We start from the raw sequence: 18,809 nt of genomic DNA on the forward strand, positions 1-18,809 counted from the left end.
CAAAATCTAGAATGTAGTTAAGATTTGAAGAATGTTCACCAAATTAGATTTAAAAAAAAAAATGATTTTCGAGGATTAAAAGTGGTTTTTTTTTTTTTTTTTTTTTTTTTTTTTTTTTTTAATATAAGTAAATAAAAAATAGTTGGATAAATTGAATTAATTTTTTTAATTAATAGAATATGTATTTAATCAAATAATTTTTTATTTAAAATAATTATTAAAAAATGTAAAAAAATGGTATCTTTGTAATTTTGTAATATATTTTTTTAAACTAGTTAAAACATTTTGAGTGAATCTAAGATGAATCAAATAATAAGGGAGCTTATCCGCAATGTCGGAAATGAATTAAAAGCTCAAATTTTTGGACTTCAAAAGCAGAAATTTAGAACCCGAAATCTGAGTTACCAAAATGCCCTTTTAAAGCTCAAGAATTTGAGAGTATATCCTATGTTGGTGCCTCTTCAATTCCCAGTTGTTTTTCCCAGAAGTGGAGAGAGAGAGAGAGAGAGAGAGAGAGACCGACCGACCTAGAGAGAGAAGTCACCATTTAAGACCCCATTGTACATTGGTGTTCGTTAAAACCATCCTCAGTTTACCCTTTACAAACCCTAGATCTTATAAATCCAAATTTCCCTTTACAAACCCTACGCCACTGAGTTTTCACTGTGCGTTGTTCACAAGCACAGTCTAAAAAGGGCTTTTCGTCAAACCCCATTTTGCAGATCTGATTCAATTGGGGTCGCGGCTAAATTCTTCTGTAGCTCGTTATCGAATTGTCAGAATTTGTGTTCTTGATTTATCGGTTGTGGTAATCTTCTTGGATTTATGTCGGAATAGTAATTTGATTATAACCCAGTTCGATGTTCTTTTCGTTTGTGCATTATCGACTTTTGTCGATGATTGATGGGTAGTGATGATTTTAAGCAATTCGTGTGACATTTGTGTTTATGATCTCTAATTCAGCATTTGGACTGTGTTTTTGTTTGTTTTTAATGAAAATTCATTCGTACTTTTTTTTACTTATTGGATCTCAGATTTGAGGATATACGACTGTATATGCGGTTTTAGTGTTTTTTTCTGGCTAGAAGATTCTCATGGCTATGCCATCGGGAAATGTGGGCGTACCGGATAAAGTTTCGTTTCAGAGTGGTGGTGGCGGTGGAGTTGCGGTGAGTGGTGGCGGTGGCGAGATCCATCAACACCACCCCCGCCCCTGGTTTCCTGATGAGCGTGATGGGTTTATCTCATGGTTGCGAAGTGAATTTGCTGCTGCGAATGCAATGATTGATGCCCTTTGCCATCACTTGCGTGCTGTGGGAGAGCCTGGGGAGTATGATGTGGTTATTGGGTGTATACAGCAGCGGCGGTGTAATTGGACACCCGTGATTCATATGCAACAGTACTTTTCAGTGGCAGACGTGAGCTATTCCCTTCAGCAAGTCATTTCAAGGAGGCAACAGAGGTATATCGATCCCGTAAAAGTGGGGCCGAAGTTCTATAGGAGACCTGGGCCAGGGTTTAAGCAGCAGCAGCAGCAGCAGCAGGGCCATAGGATTGAAGCCACAGTCAAGGAAGAGATGGTCACTTGTGCAGAGTCATGTAATGGTGGGAATTCTTCAAGTTTTGTAGGCTCTAGGAAGGTGGAGCACGTAAGTAATACGTGCGAGGACAGTAAGGCATCGGGCGATGATGAAAATTTGAACGACAAAGATTCAGGGTCAGCTGCGGACAGAAAAGGTATAATTTCTTAATAGTGTGTGAAATTTATTATAGGGATAAATTAAGTTTATCATGAACCTCTGCAAGTTTAGGACCTATACAACATTTCTTAAAAGGATCTTTAGACACAGGCTTTGAAATTCCTGGGACTTCCACTTTACTTGTTATTTTTTTTAATTTTATTTTACTGCTTTTATGTAACTCGTTATATGCGTTGTCAACGATCGACATTTTCTGTTTAACGTATGGTATGACTTTGAGTGTTATACATGACCTTGTTAAAATAAAAGAATGCAGTTGTTTCCTCGTCTTCCATAGTTTTTTACAGCCCAAGCCCAGCGTTAGCAGATATTGTCCTCTTTGGGCTTCCCTTCAAGGTTTTTAAAATGCGCCTGCTAGGGAGAGGTTTTCACACCCTTATAAAGAATTCTTCGTTCTCCTCCCCAACCGATGTGGGATCTCACAATCCACCCCCTTCGAGGACCAGCGTCCTCGTTAGCACTCGTTCCCTTCTCCAATCGATGTGGGACTCCCCAATCCACCCCCTTTGAGGCCCAGCATCCTTGTTGGCATACCACCTCGTGTTCACCCACCTTTGGAGCTCAGTCTCCTTGCTGGCACATCGCCCAGTGTTTGGCTTTGATACCATTTGTAACAGCCCAAGCCCAAGCCCACTGCTAACATATATTGTCCTCTTTGGATTTTCCCTTTCGGGCTTTCCCTCAAGGCTTTTAAAACGCGTTGGCTAGAGAGAGGTTTCCATACCCTTATAAAGAACGCTTCGTTCTCTCCCCAACCGATGTGGGATCTCTCATATTTGGTGTTAACTGTTCAAGACATTGCCCTATTATGTATCGATTGAGAAAATTTATAACAAAAAGAGATTAATTTGTCGATTGTATGATCTGTTTGTGTCTTTTGGGTTACGTTCTAAACTATTTTCCTATTAGATTTTAAGGAGTTTATTTTATTGTATGAAATGTTTTATATATGCATGGGTTATAACAGTAAGTATCTCTTGGACAAAAATTAAAGACCAAAATAGGAGTGATGGATAAATTATAGAAAAGGCGAGGATAGTGCTTTTCTTAACCCCAAAAATCTTTGTTGTGTTGCACATATGGTTGATATGCTTGGATGCGATATAAGCTTCAAAAAGTCCTTTCTAAGGTAATGAAAATGACCATGCTTTCATTCACTTTGATTTTAGTTATACTTTACATTTTGTACCACAGTGCATTTCTAATGACATGTTTCTTATATTTCTATTTCATTCCCAGAGAATTGAATTACTTCAAATATGAATATTCATCATTGACAAACTTTCACTGAATTATGACAAACTTGCTTGTTGGTTAGATACTCATGGGAAGGACCAAAGTAATAGCAAACCGAAGTGTGCAGAACATTTAGAAGATAATGCAAGTAATAAAGAATCTCACGTTGAACCTACTGACGATGGATGTTCTTCAAGTAATAGAAGTGAGTATTGTCTCTTTAATCATTGCAGCTTTATCCTTCTTTTTGTAATGAAAGTTTTGAAATATTTTTTTATTATAATTATGTTATCAACCAAATCTTTCCCCAGATAAGGAGTTGCAATCTGTTCAAAGCCAGAACGGAAAGCAGTATGCTGCGACAACCCCGAGAACCTTTGTTGCCAATGAGATGCTTGATGGGAAGATGGTATAACTTTTTAGTTTTATCCTAAATTTTGTTCTTGGATTCCTTGTTGTTAGATTCTTCGAAGGAAAAAATGTTACGTAGCTCGACATGGTAGACTGATTGACTTCAAATTCAGGTTAATGTGATGGATGGATTGAAATTGTTCGAAGATTTTTTGGACGATGCTGAGGTTTCAAAGCTTCTTTCGTTGGTGAACGATTTGAGAGCTTCTGGAAAGAGGGGGCAATTTCAAGGCAAGTTCTTGTGATTTCATGAGTTTCTGGATATGAAATTTCACTCCCAAATGGCGTTTGGCTAGGGAATAGTTCTTAGTGAGAGGTTTCTATGAGACTTCACCCCATCACGCCCAATGACGGCTTGTTTAATCAACTCCAAATTCGAAAGGTGCTACCCAATCAAGAGCTCAAATCAATTCGAGTACGAACAAAAGGTTTAAGAAGCCACTTTTGGCCGTAGAGATATAGATCTCCTACTTAATAAGCTTCCCTTCATCTTGAACCAAGGGCACAATTGTGTTCCTACTTCTTCTGCCACTAGCCACCCTGTGGACGAAGGTAGCGTTGCAATCTTCTTCCTTACCCCAATCAACCTCGACCTTCCCCCCCCCCCCCCCCCGCTGCAAGCTTTTTCCAATCCAACAAAATCTCACTTGGCGTTTCGAGAATCAACCGAGCAACTCTTTACTTCCTCTTCATCAATCACATTAATCTCTGAAGGAATCTTTTGTTTCTTAATTCTAGTGTCTTCTTTATATAACATTATGTTTTAAATTGGCTCAATAGATCCTGAGTTCATGTATGAAATTTGATTTTTTCATCTATTCCTTGTAGTACACAAAATTTATAATATAATGTTTTTCTGTTGCATGAAATCAGGTCAGACATATGTGGTCTCAAAAAGACCCATGAAGGGACATGGGAGAGAGATGATCCAACTAGGCTTTCCCATTGCAGATCATCCTCATGATGATGACAACTCTTCAGGGCTCGCAAAAGGCATTTGCCATTATCTTTCGTTTTAGATTGTCGTTTCTAAATTTTAGTTTTTGTTTGATGGGGTTTTTTAGATCTTCATTTTTAGTGAACTTTACAGATAGAAGAATAGAATCCATCCCGTCGTTGCTTCAAGATCTCATCGATCGCTTGGTTGGAGAGCAAATGATGTCAGTGAAACCAGATTCCTGCATCATTGACTTTTATAACGAGGTCGCTAACTGCGTTATTGTTTTCAGCAGGTTTTGATTAGTACATGTTCTAGATTAATGTTCTTGTTGGATGATATCCTCAGGGTGATCATTCTCAGCCTCATGTCTGGCCACCATGGTTTGGAAGGCCCGTTGGTGTCCTCCTTCTGACTGACTGTGAAATGACCTTTGGTAGAGTAATTGGTACAGACCATTCTGGCAACTATAAAGGGGCTATGAAGCTGTCTCTTGTACCCGGGTAATTGTTCTATCCTTTCATCCTCTTCCTGATGCGTGCCTGATTAATTTACGTTGATCATCGTCTTCCCGATTTGTACCGACTTTTTCATGTTTTGGAACACAGAACCCTTCTTGTTGTGGAAGGAAAATCTGCAGATTTTGCTAAGCATGCAATTCCCGCCATCCGCAAGCAACGTATACTTGTTACCTTGACCAAATCACAACCAAAAAGAGCTGTACCCTCTGATGGGCAACGCACATCTTTGAATGTAGGTCCATTTTCCAGTTGGGGTCCTCCATCTGGTAGATCGCCGAACCCTCGTCTTTCCCCTGGACATAAGCACTACCCTTCAGTTCCATCAACAGGGGTTCTACCAGCGCCACCCATTCGTCCCCAAATGCCGCCACCAAATGGCATCCCACCCCTCATTGTCTCTCCCGTAGCATCACCTATGCCGTTCCCTCCTCCTGTGCCAATCCCAACTGGTCCACCCACATGGCCTACTGCACATCCAAGGCATCCTCCACCGCGCCTCCCTGTTCCAGGTACTGGAGTATTCCTTCCCCCTCCAGGTTCTTCCAGTGCTCCAGCTCCAGCTCCAGCTCCAGCTCCATCTCCTCAACAGTTGCCAAACTCCACTGTTGAGATGGGTTCCCTTTCAGAAAAGGAGAACGGTTCGACGAAATCTGATCATAATACAGGTGCTTCTCAAGGAGAAAAATCAGAAGCAAAGCCTCAAAGACAAGAATGCAATGGAAGTGAGAGTGAAAAAGTGAGGGAGGAAGAGCAGCAGGATAAGCAAGAACAAAGTGAGAATCTGCAGGAGGCCCAACATGCAGGAGATGGAGCAGTTTAGAGAGAAGAAGATACATTACTTCAGAGAAAAGAGAAGAAAACCAGGTAGGCTGCGGAGTTAAATGAGTTACAAGAAGCAAAATGTAGAGAGCGGCAACATTGAAGACTGATGATTATCACACACTAAACACTACTACTACTACTACTACTGCCACCAAGGAGAACAAGGGGAGTTCTCTTTCAAAATCCCTTTTTTTGTTCTAAAAAATTTCATGCCATATGGAACTTTGGTTCTTACTTATCATCTTTTTCAAAAAGAGATTTTTTTAGGGAATTCTTTTTTGGGTTTAAACAGTTGAAAAAAAAAATTAAAAAAAAAAAAATACTAACCTCTTGAGTTATATCTGTCATGGACTCGATCTTCCCCCCTCTGATATGAAATTCATCAGTTCTAGACTTCGGCCTTTCTTGTTGATTTGATAGTGATGCATTCAGATGAACTGCTCTTTAACGTAATATTAAATCCTCGCCCTTCATTTCTTATATTATTATAATAAATTGGTTATATAGTACAAAATGCATAGAATGAATGTTTTTTTTAAGCCTCAGAGGACAAGTTCGCCCCGATTTGATAAAATATTTTAGAAAACGGGTAGAGAGATTTTAAAAGAGTTTGATCAAAGGCAACATAATGGGCCTAGTAGCATATAACTTTTACGGGTAAGGAGAATTTGACAACTAATTGACACTCTATCTGTGTTGTATGAGTGTAAACATGATGGGTCTTTCCTTTTGTCTTGTTTAAATTTTTATTGGAATCTGCTCACTAAATTTAAACTTAACTAAAAATTTAAATATAGTCGAAGAAAAATAAAAAATAAATTAAAATAGGAAAGTATAATTATAAATTGAAATAAAGGTAGGTTCCTTATTATCCAAAAGAAGGTAAGTATCATCTTTCTCCTTCATTCGCCACAGCTTTGTATCGGGAACAAATCAAAACCGGTACTTTTATTTCTCCCTTTCTCTTATTATTATTATTATTATTATTATTATTATTATTTGTTAATTATTAAGAGTGTAATTTTAATTTCTTAACTTCATGGATTTTTTTTTTCTTTTTTTCGGAAATAATTTATTTTTGTTTTTTCAATAAGTAGAGAGGTAAAACCCTAAAAAGGAAAAAGAAAAAGAAAAAGAAAATCATTTCATCTTTCTTTTCTACACCCCTGCTACCAAGTGTTGAGCCGCCGGACACTGAATGATCTCAGATTTTATTACCCATCATTGTCCATAGATCTTCGTTTTGCGAGCGCTTTGTGAGTAATCCTCACTTGTTCATTTCTTTTTTCCCTGTTTCTTATATGTTTGTGTGACTTGCTGGATCAACATGGTTTAATTGAATGCCATTTTAAATGGATTATCTGAGTAATCCATGTTGAGTGATGCTTTTTTTTTTTTTTGGTGATGATTAAGCTTTTGACGTCGGGCATGGTGTTCATGTTTGGAGCATATCCGTGTGGTTATTGGGATGAATGTATGGTCCCCATTACAACCGTGCATTCTTATGACTTGGTTATTTTCGTTCCTTCCTGAATCTGATGTTTTGTTGGATTGTGGATATTTTCATATAAATTATGAATTTGATGGGCATGAAGAGAAGAAACGAAGATATAATTTGGAATGAGTGTGGTTACTAATTTCTTGGCTTGCAAATGGAGCTACAGACACCAAAATGATATTTCTTGTACATTGGGTTTTGTTCAAGGAATTCCTTATAGGGGGGTTGTATCCATTTCTGTTAATTTATAATGATTTTGAAAATTTTAACTATTGGAAGTGTGGATTCTTGAAGTTAGAAGATAAGTTCCTATGAGAGTTTTAATCCCAATGAGAAAAAAAGAAAAGAAATGTTCCGTTTGTGTATTGACTTCCCTTATTTTGGATCCAATTTTTGGCTGAGTATTTTAAAAACATTGTTTCAAACCTGAATGTAATGATTTTTAGGGGTATACGTATTCCAAATTTGCACCAAATCCATTAAGGATAACCACATTGAATAATTTTCCTGTTGTTGTCTGCCTATGCAGTTCTGTTGAAGCCATCATTTTCTTGCGCAACATGGTAGCTATTACTCCATCTTCTGCTTCTTTTTGTCTGCCCAAATGTTCGCTGTTCTCTAAAACGTCAAAAACCACTCGTATAACTGGCCCATCTGCGCTATCACGTATTATTTATTTATTTGTTTTATTGCTCTCCGATGTATTAGTCTCTGACTGTAGTGGATATGATTTTATTGCTGCTTCTTTTCTTGCAGATAGTCTCTTCGTGGCCAAGAATCCAAAAGCATTTGTTGTGAATGCCTCAATTTCAGTCACTGAATCAAATTCAAGGACTTCAAGTTTGAACAAGAAGACCCTGAATCCAATCATTGTCATTGACAATTATGATAGCTTCACCTACAATCTTTGTCAGGTAGAGTTTTACGGAATTTATTTTTGAGAGTACTAAATGTGTCTAACTCTTATTCTTATTTGGCTTTTGCCAGTTTAGAATATATAATTCCACTGGCCTTTTTTTTTTTTTTTTTTTTTTTTTTAATATTTTATTTTATTTGTTTGTTGTGTGTGCAATACTCAATTACTGGTCGTGTACAAGGAATATGTTGAACCTGTGTTGATCTCTAAACTGAGTTCCTAAATCCTTCCTAACAATGAATACATTGGATAAAACATCAATCCATTAACCTGTTTTTTCTACTTTTTTGGTGTAAAAATTTGGTTCCTAACTACAACTTCTATTCTTTATTATCAAATTGGAGAAATCTTTTATAATCCCTTTGGATGAGACTTATCTTTTGTACCATTTCATTTAATCAATGAATTTTTTTTTATCCCAAAAAAGCAGCAGCAACAACAAATATGTTGGAGAAAAACAAACCGGTTAACCTGTTTCTGGAATAATTTTTTTAATTATATTCTAAAATGGCTAATTTTGAATGAGTATTTTTCTATAACAATAATCTTATTATTATTTTTTAAACACTACGTAACATGTGGGGTGGTGAATTCAAACATATAATATCTCAAAGGAAACAGTGATGCTTTAACCATGGGGTGGGTAGGTTCTAACCTATAACCTCTTGGAGGAAGTAGTAATGTCTGAACCATTGATAACCTACAGCCTCTTATTAAATATTGTAATGTGGAATATTAATTCTTTCTTAGTATTTAAGGAATTGGTGAAAATTCTGTACCATATTTTTAATGCTTAACTAGAGAAAGTATGTGCACTTAAATTCACAAGATTTTGCGCTAAGTATCAAATCAATTGATGACGGGTCACTATTTTCCATTCTGCTGTATTTCATAAACTTCATATGATGAAGTGGTAAGACTATGAAAGTTGGTTTGCTAAGTCTTTAACTTTATCCATTGGGCACTTCTTAAATCTTTATTACTATGTTATTTGCATCCAGATTATTTAGTTCATTCATCAGAGAAAATGATACTATGTACTAGTTCTGTTTGATTTGCTAATATTAGTCCAGTGTTTTTGTGAGCATGCCTAGGTGCATTATTGGATAATATTCTTACCTTAAAAGGCTTTGTCTTCCATTGCAGAGGTTCAAGTTTAGGTTGAATTTCCAAGTCTCTTATTTTAGCACTATTAGTAAAAAAACTGAAAGGTAGAATCAGTGGCGACAAAGGAATTCTTCACCAACCTTACACTTGACAACCTTTTCTGTGGCCTACCTTGGAATTCTGTTGGGTGCAACCCAAAGGCAATCTCCTTTTGTAATTCGGTTCTAAAACATTTGAGTAGAGGATAAATAGATAGAAGCACACAACTAATCTTTATAGTATAACTATAGGAAGTAAAAATATTAGACAGTTTACATCAAGATATAGCTTGGTAAACAACATTGTCCAAAAGTTTTGTGTAGGTATGTGTCTTTTCTACAAATATTCTCTGATTTCTTTCTTTCCACAGATTCCAAAAGAAAGTCATGATGAAGTTTTTCCATAATAGGGCTTTTGCATTCTTGAAAGGGTGGTACGTTAAGGCCATATCCAAAAATTCATTTATCTCCCTAGGAGATGTGAGATTTGCAGTATGTGGGAGAGCAAAAAATTATATACGTGGAAGTAAATTATATATCAAAATGAGTAACTCTTTAGGGAACAAAAAACTATAGTTTAATATATTGTATACTTTGACCATAATTTGCAGTATATGGGAGAGCTGGGATGTTTTTTTGAGGTCTATCGAAACGATGATTTGACTGTGGATGAGTTACGAAGGTATCACTGTCCTATTCATGCTTTTTACATCATTCAGTTAGCAGACTTTTTCAAAGACATCGATTGTAATGATTTGTATTATATGAATTATAATGTTGTGAACTTTATGCTATTCTTATAGGAAGAATCCACGAGGAATTCTAATATCCCCTGGGCCAGGTTAGGATTTCCTCGAGTAATCTGTTGATGCTTATTGAAATTTGTCAATAATATAGTCTGAGACTGTCATTGCTTCTATGATATCCTCTTCTGCAGGGGCACCTCAGGATTCTGGGATCTCGTTGCAAACTGTTTTTGAACTTGGACCTACTGTTCCTCTATTTGGTGTCTGCATGGGTTTGCAGTGCATTGGAGAGGCTTTTGGAGGTTAAATCCTAATTTGAGAATTTTTACCTTCCGACTTCGTGGTTACCATGTTTACTTCTTAACTAATTTTAGCTACCCCTAATGTTTTTTCATGATCCATCCTGTTTACTTTTGAGTTGTAAAATAAGAGATGACATTATTTTCTGTTTCATGCAATGTTCCTAACATTGTGGACCTTGTGACATCTCAGGGAAAATTGTGCGTTCCCCATATGGTGTTGTGCATGGAAAAAGTTCTCCTGTTTACTATGATGAGAAGGGCGAGGAAGGGCTTTTATCTGGGTTATCAAAGTATGTTCTTAACATTGGTTTTATATTTTGCACATTTGAATGCGTCGCATTTTGTTATCCAAGTATGTACTGCCTACTGATGGTGTTTTCGTTGCAAATATATTAGTCCTTTCACTGCTGGTCGATACCATAGCCTGGTCATTGACAAGGAAACTTTTCCCGATGATGAACTGGAAATTACAGCATGGACTGAAGATGGATTGATAATGGCCGTTCGCCACAAGAAATACAAACATTTACAGGTAAAATTTGTTTCCCTCCGTTCATCAACAACTAAAGCTGCTATTCGTAGAGGTTTCAAGCTACTTTTTAAGAGTAAAAAGTATTGTTTAGCTCCAAACAAGAAGTAAAGAAATTAGCAAGAAAGCATAAAATTGGAACAAATTTAAACAGCATGAGATTTCTGAATATTTTCCTTTGATTTTTTTTGTAAGTCATTCCTTTTCCTCTAATTTAAGATTTTAAAGATCAAGAAATTATAATGGTCAAAAAACACATTTCTATTTTCCTTTTCTAGAACACAGACAAATAATTGCCAAACGTTTTTGGTTTTCTTTGTTTAAGAATTAGAAAAATAAAAGAAAATGATCTTACTAGAATAGAAGGATGTATCTGTTCTACAGTTTCTACAACTATGTCCCTACATTCTAAGAAAACAAGAACAGAAATGGTCAACAAGAAAAAAAGAAACAAGGGTCGTTAACGTTCTTGTATTTCGATGGCAAAATACTCGTAAATAGAATCTATATTTTAGTTGTTGCGCAACAGTTGCATTTGTGAACAAGAAATGACCTTGTATATGATGTTATTTGGTGAAATATGGTTGTTTGAATCATGTTGCAGGGAGTTCAGTTCCACCCAGAAAGTATTATAACGAACGAGGGAATGTCCATCGTTCGCAACTTCGTAAAATTGATAGAGAGGAGGGAGATGGAGGTCAAGCTTCATTCGTGAGGTTCAATTTCTCAGCCTGAGACTTTCTTCATCTTTTAACCTGTTAAACATTTCTACTATAGCCATTGGATTGTTGTGTCGCTTCAACTTATAAGTGGCTGATGTGAACTTAAGTTCAAGTGACCAAGTTGTTTAGTCAACTCTACTATAAATTCAAATAAACTTGTTCTCTTAAATCATACGTTTGCTGAATTATAAGTTTGAAATAGCTGAAAAGAAATGAAATAAAGCCCACAAGAGTGGCAGGACACCACACAACTTTTGATACTAAGGCCCGATCTATGAGCTTGAAGTTCATTGGATCATATGATTGGGTCATTGCCCAAAACAGATAGAAAATGGTGAGTTTTAAGCATTTAAAACTAAAACCTAAAGCATATTATTATGACAAAAACCAAACAGGGGGGAAGGGGAGATTGATTATATGAATGCGACCCACATTGAATATTAATAAAAGATGTGTTTGGAGGGTTGGTATGGGCATTTCAAGAGCTTTGATCTAACTTTGCTTATAATTTTTATAGCCAAAATGGTAAGAGATTATTAATTCAATCAAGACATGGGTAGTTGAGGCCTTCTTTAACACCCACATGTTCATGCATTTCCATATATTCAAACTTTTGCATTAATGCCTTTTAATTCTGTGTATTCTAAATGAATGTTCATTCACTTATTCAATCATTTAACTATTTCATTTTTCAATTTTAAAATAATTAATAATAATAATTGTGATTATGTCCGTGTAGTTTGGATTGATTTATGGAAAGAGTATAGTTTAGTTGGTTAAGGCATATGCCCTCGATTCAGTTGAAATCAGATAAACTAAAAAAAACACTTGGATGATAAGAGAATGGAATTTGAACGACCTTTGGTGGAAAGTAGATAGCTCTCTTGAGGGTTATTTTTCTAGTCGGACCCCTCTCCTTCATTTAGTTTTTATTACTAGTACGATCGAATTTGTTTCACTCATTTATGTTTCGGCGATCACTTGATAAGTTTTGACATTTCCCTAGAGCAGTCACTATTAGCCTGTCTTGAATTGTTTTGTTCCCACAAACCAACACGCGTTTTTTCTGTTCCCACGATTCAACACACGTTTTTTTAGCATGTTTTGTTCTTACTCACATATTTTCTAGGAAAATTTTCAAAAGATCGCCCACTATAGAATCTCTCAAAGCTTAAACACCACTTACACCACTTTAGAGTCTATATGATTAAGCCACTGAAAAGCAACGTACATCATATTGGTATAGACAAATGTCAATTCTTTCATGTACTTCTCATCCATCCTATCCTTAGAATCACTCTCATTCAAATGTGATCTTGGTTCATTCATGTATCGTTTCTTTTACTTGAGTGTCACATTCGATTATATTTCATCTCCAATTTAAAAGGGAATGTTTTCTTTCCAATTTCAATTATATTTATGAACTTTTAAATTTATGACAATTTTTAAAATGAAGTATTCTTAGAAGTTTTTCTGCACATAATAGTCATGACATGCACATAGAAGAAATCTTATTGTTTCTATATAAGTGAACTTACTAGTGAAACACCTGTAAACTAGGTCGAAGGTCTCGCTCGAGTTTCACTGGGCAATGTTGGAGGGTTCATGCAGCTAGTAGCAAACGATGAGATACATATTGTAACAGTCCAAGTCTATCGCTAGCAGATATTGTCCGCTTTGATCCATTACATATCAACGTTAGACTCACGGTTTTAAAACGCGTCTAGTAGGGAGAGGTTTTCACACGTTTATAAAGAATGTTTCTTTCCTCCCTCCAACGTCGAATCTAACACATCAAAAGAGAAATAGCGTGAAGCTCGACAAAGAAAAGGAAACATGAGCTGCGACTTAGGGTGCTGTGGGTGGTTAGATCCATCGAAGCAGAGAGAATTGGGTGGCTGATGCCCATATCAGAGAGAGAGAGAGAGAGAGAGAGACGAGCACAGGAAGATGCGAGCCGAGGTAGGAGATTTGGATGGCAGTACTTATCTCTGACAACTGAGAAAGCCATAATGATATGTTTTGAACGCCTGCGAAGCTGCAGAAATCAAAATTCAGACTACAAAAACGGACCGTGTTACTTTTCGTGTACCAACGATAAAGGTATTAGTGCAACTTTTAAAAGTTAATAGGTATTAGAAAAACGAGCAATTAAAAGCCCCTTCTCAAATAAGGAGAGTGTGTGGGCATGGGCATAAGAATGCATAATCAATCATATTAGTCCCCACTGCCCTTCAACCTCCAGCTCAACCCTACGTTTAAACGCCTAGAATCGATCATGACATGTGTTACTGTCATGTTTGTCCAAGGCATGTTGCCTATGGCTGCATGACAGGCGTCTCAGTCTTGCTTGTCAAGGACACACGTTATACATAGTTGTATGCCTGTTCCAAAACTATTCTTACATGTTTTTATCTTAGATAGATCTTTACTATTTTATGTTTAGGTCAATACAAGGGTGTATGACCGTTCACCAAAACAATGTCTACACCCGTCAGGGCTAAAATGTCCCAAAATGTACGGTAGGGGATATGATTAGTTGTCACTCCTTCCTACCGTGCGTTATATGCTATTTAGGCCGTGATATTTCTTGATTTTCTTATAGCCATATAAAGTTATTTTCTTCAATTCTTTAAATTGTTTTCAAATATATTTCCTCGTGCACGTTTTCTAAACCTTTTCTTGCAACGTATGCCGCTATTGCAAGAGTGCGATTGTGACAACAAACATGTAGTAAACTGTCTATTAAAAAAAATTAAAAAAAAAATAATAATAAATAAATAGACTCAGTTCCAATAAGATTGTTGAATACTAATATATGCATGAAAAGAACATTGTTGAATAAGATTAGATGCTTCAGTTCGATATCTCAAACATGCATGCAAACCAATCAACATTGACCCAAGCCTCTGCACGATTCCGTCCACCCAGCTGCTCGATTCGCCCTCCTATTGGACTAGTTAGCGCCTCAGTTGTACAGTGTAAGCCTACCAGCCTGTTCAATGCTCAATTCACACGAAATTAAATTTAGAAAACTTGGCAATATGACCACGAGGGAGAGGGGCGATACGGTCTTTTTATTTTTCATTTTTATTTTTTGTGAATTTTAACATAAAATAAAAATAATTAAACTACGAAATTATTACAAATATAGTGTTTAATTATTTAATGTGTGGATAATATTACATAGTTTTGGAGCTTTTATTTTAGCATATTCTTTAAATTTGGTATATTTTTTATATTAAAAATCAATAAAAATATTTAAAAATATTTGTAGGAAATATTTAAATATAGTTTAATTGCATCCTAGACACTCCCTAATATTAATAAATATTTAATTATTTCCAATTATATTAATTAAGAATCACATGAATATTTCTTGTTTGGAAGCATTTTATTATATAATAACATACTATGTACTAAACTATACATATTTCATGCAAAAAGTATAAGATTCGAAAAGTACGTAATTAATTAAAATATAATTAATCCAAATTAAATAAAATTATTATTATAAAAAAAAAAAAACAAAAAAAAAAAAAAAAAAAAAAAACATGACGACAAAGTACATTATTTAATAAGAACACATGTGACCATGTTTGCATGCAAACTTTCATATCTTCATCGATTCCTCTTCCAACCAACCAAATTTAAAACCAAATTAAACTATAACGCTATTTTCAAAACTCAGTCCTCATATTTTATGCTATTTCATTTTAATCCACAAATGTACTTTTATAAATTTTTATTAAAATAACAATTTAGTCCCTATATTTTTAGTTTTATAACAATTTAGTCCTTAAACTTCAGTATTATTAAAATTTGTCCCGATATTTTTAATTTAACTTAGGTATGTAAAATGTGAAATTTTAAATTTATTAAAAAAAAAAATTGGTTCAAAAATTTAGCATTTAACCCTCAATTCGTAATAATTTAATCTCTAAATTATTGATAATTTAATGAAACCATAAATGGGCATGTTTTTTTACGTATGTTCTTAAAAATTACTGGACTAAACTCGTAATTTGAGGTCATTAAATTCAAAAAGTAAAAAAAAAAAAAAAAAAAAAAAAAAAAAAAAAGGGGTAAAAAATGGTAAATGTGTTGGGTGTGAAGGAACCATTATTACTGCTAGTCAAAGGGTAAGATAGCAAAATCAGAGATGAAAAAAAATAGAGAAGTGGAAAGTAACATGAAAAAGGAAACACAATCACAGAACTCATTTTTCTTTTTTATTATATAAATAATTGAACAAAAAAAAAAAAAAGATTAAATTATTATTAAGTTATTTTATTTTATTTTTTAATTCCAATGTATTAAATTATTATTTCTTTTTATTTCCTCATTTATTTATTGAATTCTCCGGAGACAGTGGCTATTAATACTCCAGACCCACACCACCTCCTTCCAAACCAACTTCCACATTTTAATTTAATTATTCCTTTTTCAAAAATATTAAATTAAACCAATACTTACCCAAAAACCTAAAAAAAAAAAAAAACTAATTTCTTCATTTTTTTTTAACATATATATATATATATATATATATATATATATATATTTTATATACGACTACGTTCAAATAGACATAAATAACATTTTTATTACAATATAATTCAATGATCACTAAAATTAGAAATGACGATGTTGAACGAGTCGATTTTAAGGAGATATAGAGAGAACGGATATTTATTAAAAAAATTAAAAAAAAGAAACTTAATATATTGATTATTACAAGAGTTGGAACTTTAAACTTTTTAAACTTTTGTGTTGAAATTAAAAAAATTAATAAATAAAAAAAGAAATATATAAGAAGGTTCTCAAGAATCAAAGGGAGGGTCAGAAATCATGTGGGTTAGACCCATGATATAAGGAGAACACATACCAAACTTTTATGTCTCTCTTTCTCTCTCTTCCCTCTTCCCTCTTTCTCTCTCTTCTGTTCTTTGTAGTGTTCGCCATTTTCTCTTCCATTTCCCAACAACTCTTCTAAGTTGCTGAGAACCCATTAAGAAAAGGCCAAGCTTTTTGTTTTTCAGGGTGTTGGTGGGTGTGTGGCAATGAGAGTGGGTGTAGAGAGAGGAAGAAACGGCGGTAACGGAACCAAACGGCACGCGGGAGGAGCAGTCGTCGCCGCCGCAATTTTCTTCATTTGTCTTATTTTCGTGCTCTCTCGGATGACACTTTCCTCCGCCGCCGTTAGAGGTGTTAACGTCCCCACGTTAACTAAATCCGCCACCCTTCACCGGAAGACCCATGTTTTTGAAACGGAGGAGGTCTTTAAACCACCGGCCGGTTTCAAAATCCACGCTGACGTTGCGGACATTGTATACGAGGATGATAAACGGGTGGTCCATACCGGCCCAAATCCGCTTCACAATTAGGCCCATTAAGGCCCAACAACAACAACATCCCTCTACCCATCTGTTTATTCTGCTACAGATCAATTTCCTCTGTAAGAGAAGCTTTCAATTTTTTTTCTTAATTATTTAGAAATTTAAAGAGAAATAAGATCATTAGGCTAGCCTTTTTTTATTTTTTAAAAAAGGGAAATTTAATTAAGAAAAAAAAAAAAAAAAAAAACCCACAACAAAAAAGGCTAGTGATAATGCTCTTGTTTCTTCTTATGATCTTCCCGTGTTTTTTTTTTCTTTCTTGTTGTCTATTGTATCTGTTTCAATCTATCGTTTTTGTAGTTATTTGTTCATCTTTTTCTCTTATACTTCGAGTGTTACGAATTTAAATATCTAGGAAATGATATTAATGTCTAATGAGTCAATTGAATTCTCCATCCAACAAATCGTTGAACTAAGAAACAAACACACAAATCTGAGTCATTACATTCAAATGGGTTGAAATTTAAATTCGAATTCTAAAATAATTGTGGTTTCTTCTTTTGTGTAATTGGTTAACTCCTTATTGTCACACGAGAATCATAATGAACATGTAGGCCCCAAACTTGTAGCTGAATCAACTATAATGTGGATTTTGTCGATCTAGGCAATTCAAAACTAGAGGCTAGTTGGCGACTCTCTAGTAGTACCCAATAGGTATCCTTATAGCATAAACATGAACAGAGCAACCATGAGCCTGAATCAACTATTGAGATACATATGTGACCCTGATTCACTACTAAATTTTACATGACAACCTTCTAATAGTTTCCACCCACTAAAACACAATAACAATCCTATTAATTTAGATCATTCACTATTTGAGATTAATTGACAAAAAGTAAGGAGGTGTGTGAAAGTAATAAATTACACAAATATTCTTACTTAAAAGTCTCACAAACAAACCTATTGTAATTATTCAATTCATATCAGGCTTAAATAGAATAAGAGAGCAAGTATATTATGAATTTTATTTTTCAATTAAGATGGAACACTGAGGCTAGGTAAGTATGAACTTTTCTACATTTTTTTAATTTTAAAATAGATAGATTTTACTAAGAGACTTTAAAATGTTGAATTTTATGATGTGATAGAAAAGAAAATTGCTAAAAGTAGGTATAGGGAATTTTTAAAAAAAAAATAGTGAAAAAATTAAACGCTGAGACATTTTGGTCCATTTTATTTATTTATTTATTTTTTTTTTCAATTAGGAAGTTGTTAATCGACTATCGAAGAAGAAAAAGGATAGCAAATTTATTTTTAACGAAGTTGCCTGAGTAAATATTATTAGATTTATTAGAATTTCTTAACCTTTTTTAATAGAAATTATATTAGGGCACAAAATTATGAATAAGCTAGAATAATTCCAAAAAAAGAGTTAAAATGAAATTGAGTGAGTACTGAAATACAAATGTTATATTTGGTGAAGTATATTGGTTACTACCAAAGCTCAGGATTTAAGATACAGACTCGACACCTAATGATGCCAAAATTCTCTTAAATCTCTTGTGACATGATCAAGTTTCTTACTCTTCATTTATTTTAAAGTTTATATTACTAAGCCACAAAAAAGTTTATGTATTTTTTATTTAAAAATTAGGAGTAAAATGTTGAAGACTTCAATTAAACTAAACGTTAGTGTGATGAAAAATATAATTTATACGAAAAAAAGCAAAAAGGAAAGAAAAAAAAAAAAAAAAAAAAAAAAAACTTTTGTAATCTCTCTCCTAGTAATGAAAGAAAGTCAACGGTGTTCCTTCCCCACTAGCTTCTGCTTTTCCTCTGTCCTTTTCTGGAACATCTGTCCGACCTCACTCATTGACTAAAACTACCTCTTGCTATCCTACGCCGTCATGAGCTTTTATCCTCTG

General features: G+C 34.6%; 2 protein-coding genes across 6 annotated transcripts; both read left to right on the forward strand.

Moving 5' to 3' along the window:
* The first annotated feature begins 410 nt into the window (after positions 1-410).
* On the forward strand, positions 411-6,080 carry LOC111785549 (RNA demethylase ALKBH10B). Its single transcript, XM_023665942.2, has 9 exons — positions 411-808; positions 1,035-1,737; positions 3,079-3,201; positions 3,308-3,405; positions 3,521-3,638; positions 4,281-4,400; positions 4,498-4,610; positions 4,693-4,847; positions 4,953-6,080. The coding sequence occupies exons 2-9, from the start codon at positions 1,095-1,097 to the stop codon at positions 5,683-5,685; spliced, it is 2,103 nt and encodes a 700-aa protein (XP_023521710.2). The 5' UTR covers positions 411-808; positions 1,035-1,094; the 3' UTR covers positions 5,686-6,080.
* Positions 6,081-6,517: 437 nt separating this feature from the next.
* LOC111785550 (anthranilate synthase beta subunit 1, chloroplastic) lies at positions 6,518-11,719 on the forward strand. Of its 5 annotated transcripts, XM_023665945.2 has the most exons (10): positions 6,795-6,943; positions 7,101-7,161; positions 7,715-7,851; positions 7,942-8,099; positions 9,858-9,928; positions 10,050-10,087; positions 10,184-10,294; positions 10,485-10,584; positions 10,691-10,826; positions 11,428-11,719. In XM_023665945.2, exons 3-10 carry the CDS (start codon positions 7,746-7,748, stop codon positions 11,536-11,538), a joined length of 831 nt encoding a protein of 276 aa, XP_023521713.1. In that variant the 5' UTR covers positions 6,795-6,943; positions 7,101-7,161; positions 7,715-7,745; the 3' UTR covers positions 11,539-11,719. The 5 variants fall into 5 exon arrangements, with proteins under 5 accessions (XP_023521712.1, XP_023521711.1, XP_023521713.1 ...); XM_023665944.2 differs by lacking the exons at positions 6,795-6,943; positions 7,101-7,161 and adding an exon at positions 6,518-6,629; XM_023665943.2 differs by lacking the exon at positions 7,101-7,161 and having other exon boundaries at positions 6,785-6,943.
* Positions 11,720-18,809: the final 7,090 nt, after the last annotated feature.

The sequence above is a fragment of the Cucurbita pepo genome, chromosome 1 (genome assembly GCF_057944985.1).
Source record: "Cucurbita pepo subsp. pepo isolate OVF chromosome 1, ASM5794498v1, whole genome shotgun sequence".
Lineage (NCBI taxonomy): Eukaryota > Viridiplantae > Streptophyta > Magnoliopsida > Cucurbitales > Cucurbitaceae > Cucurbita > Cucurbita pepo.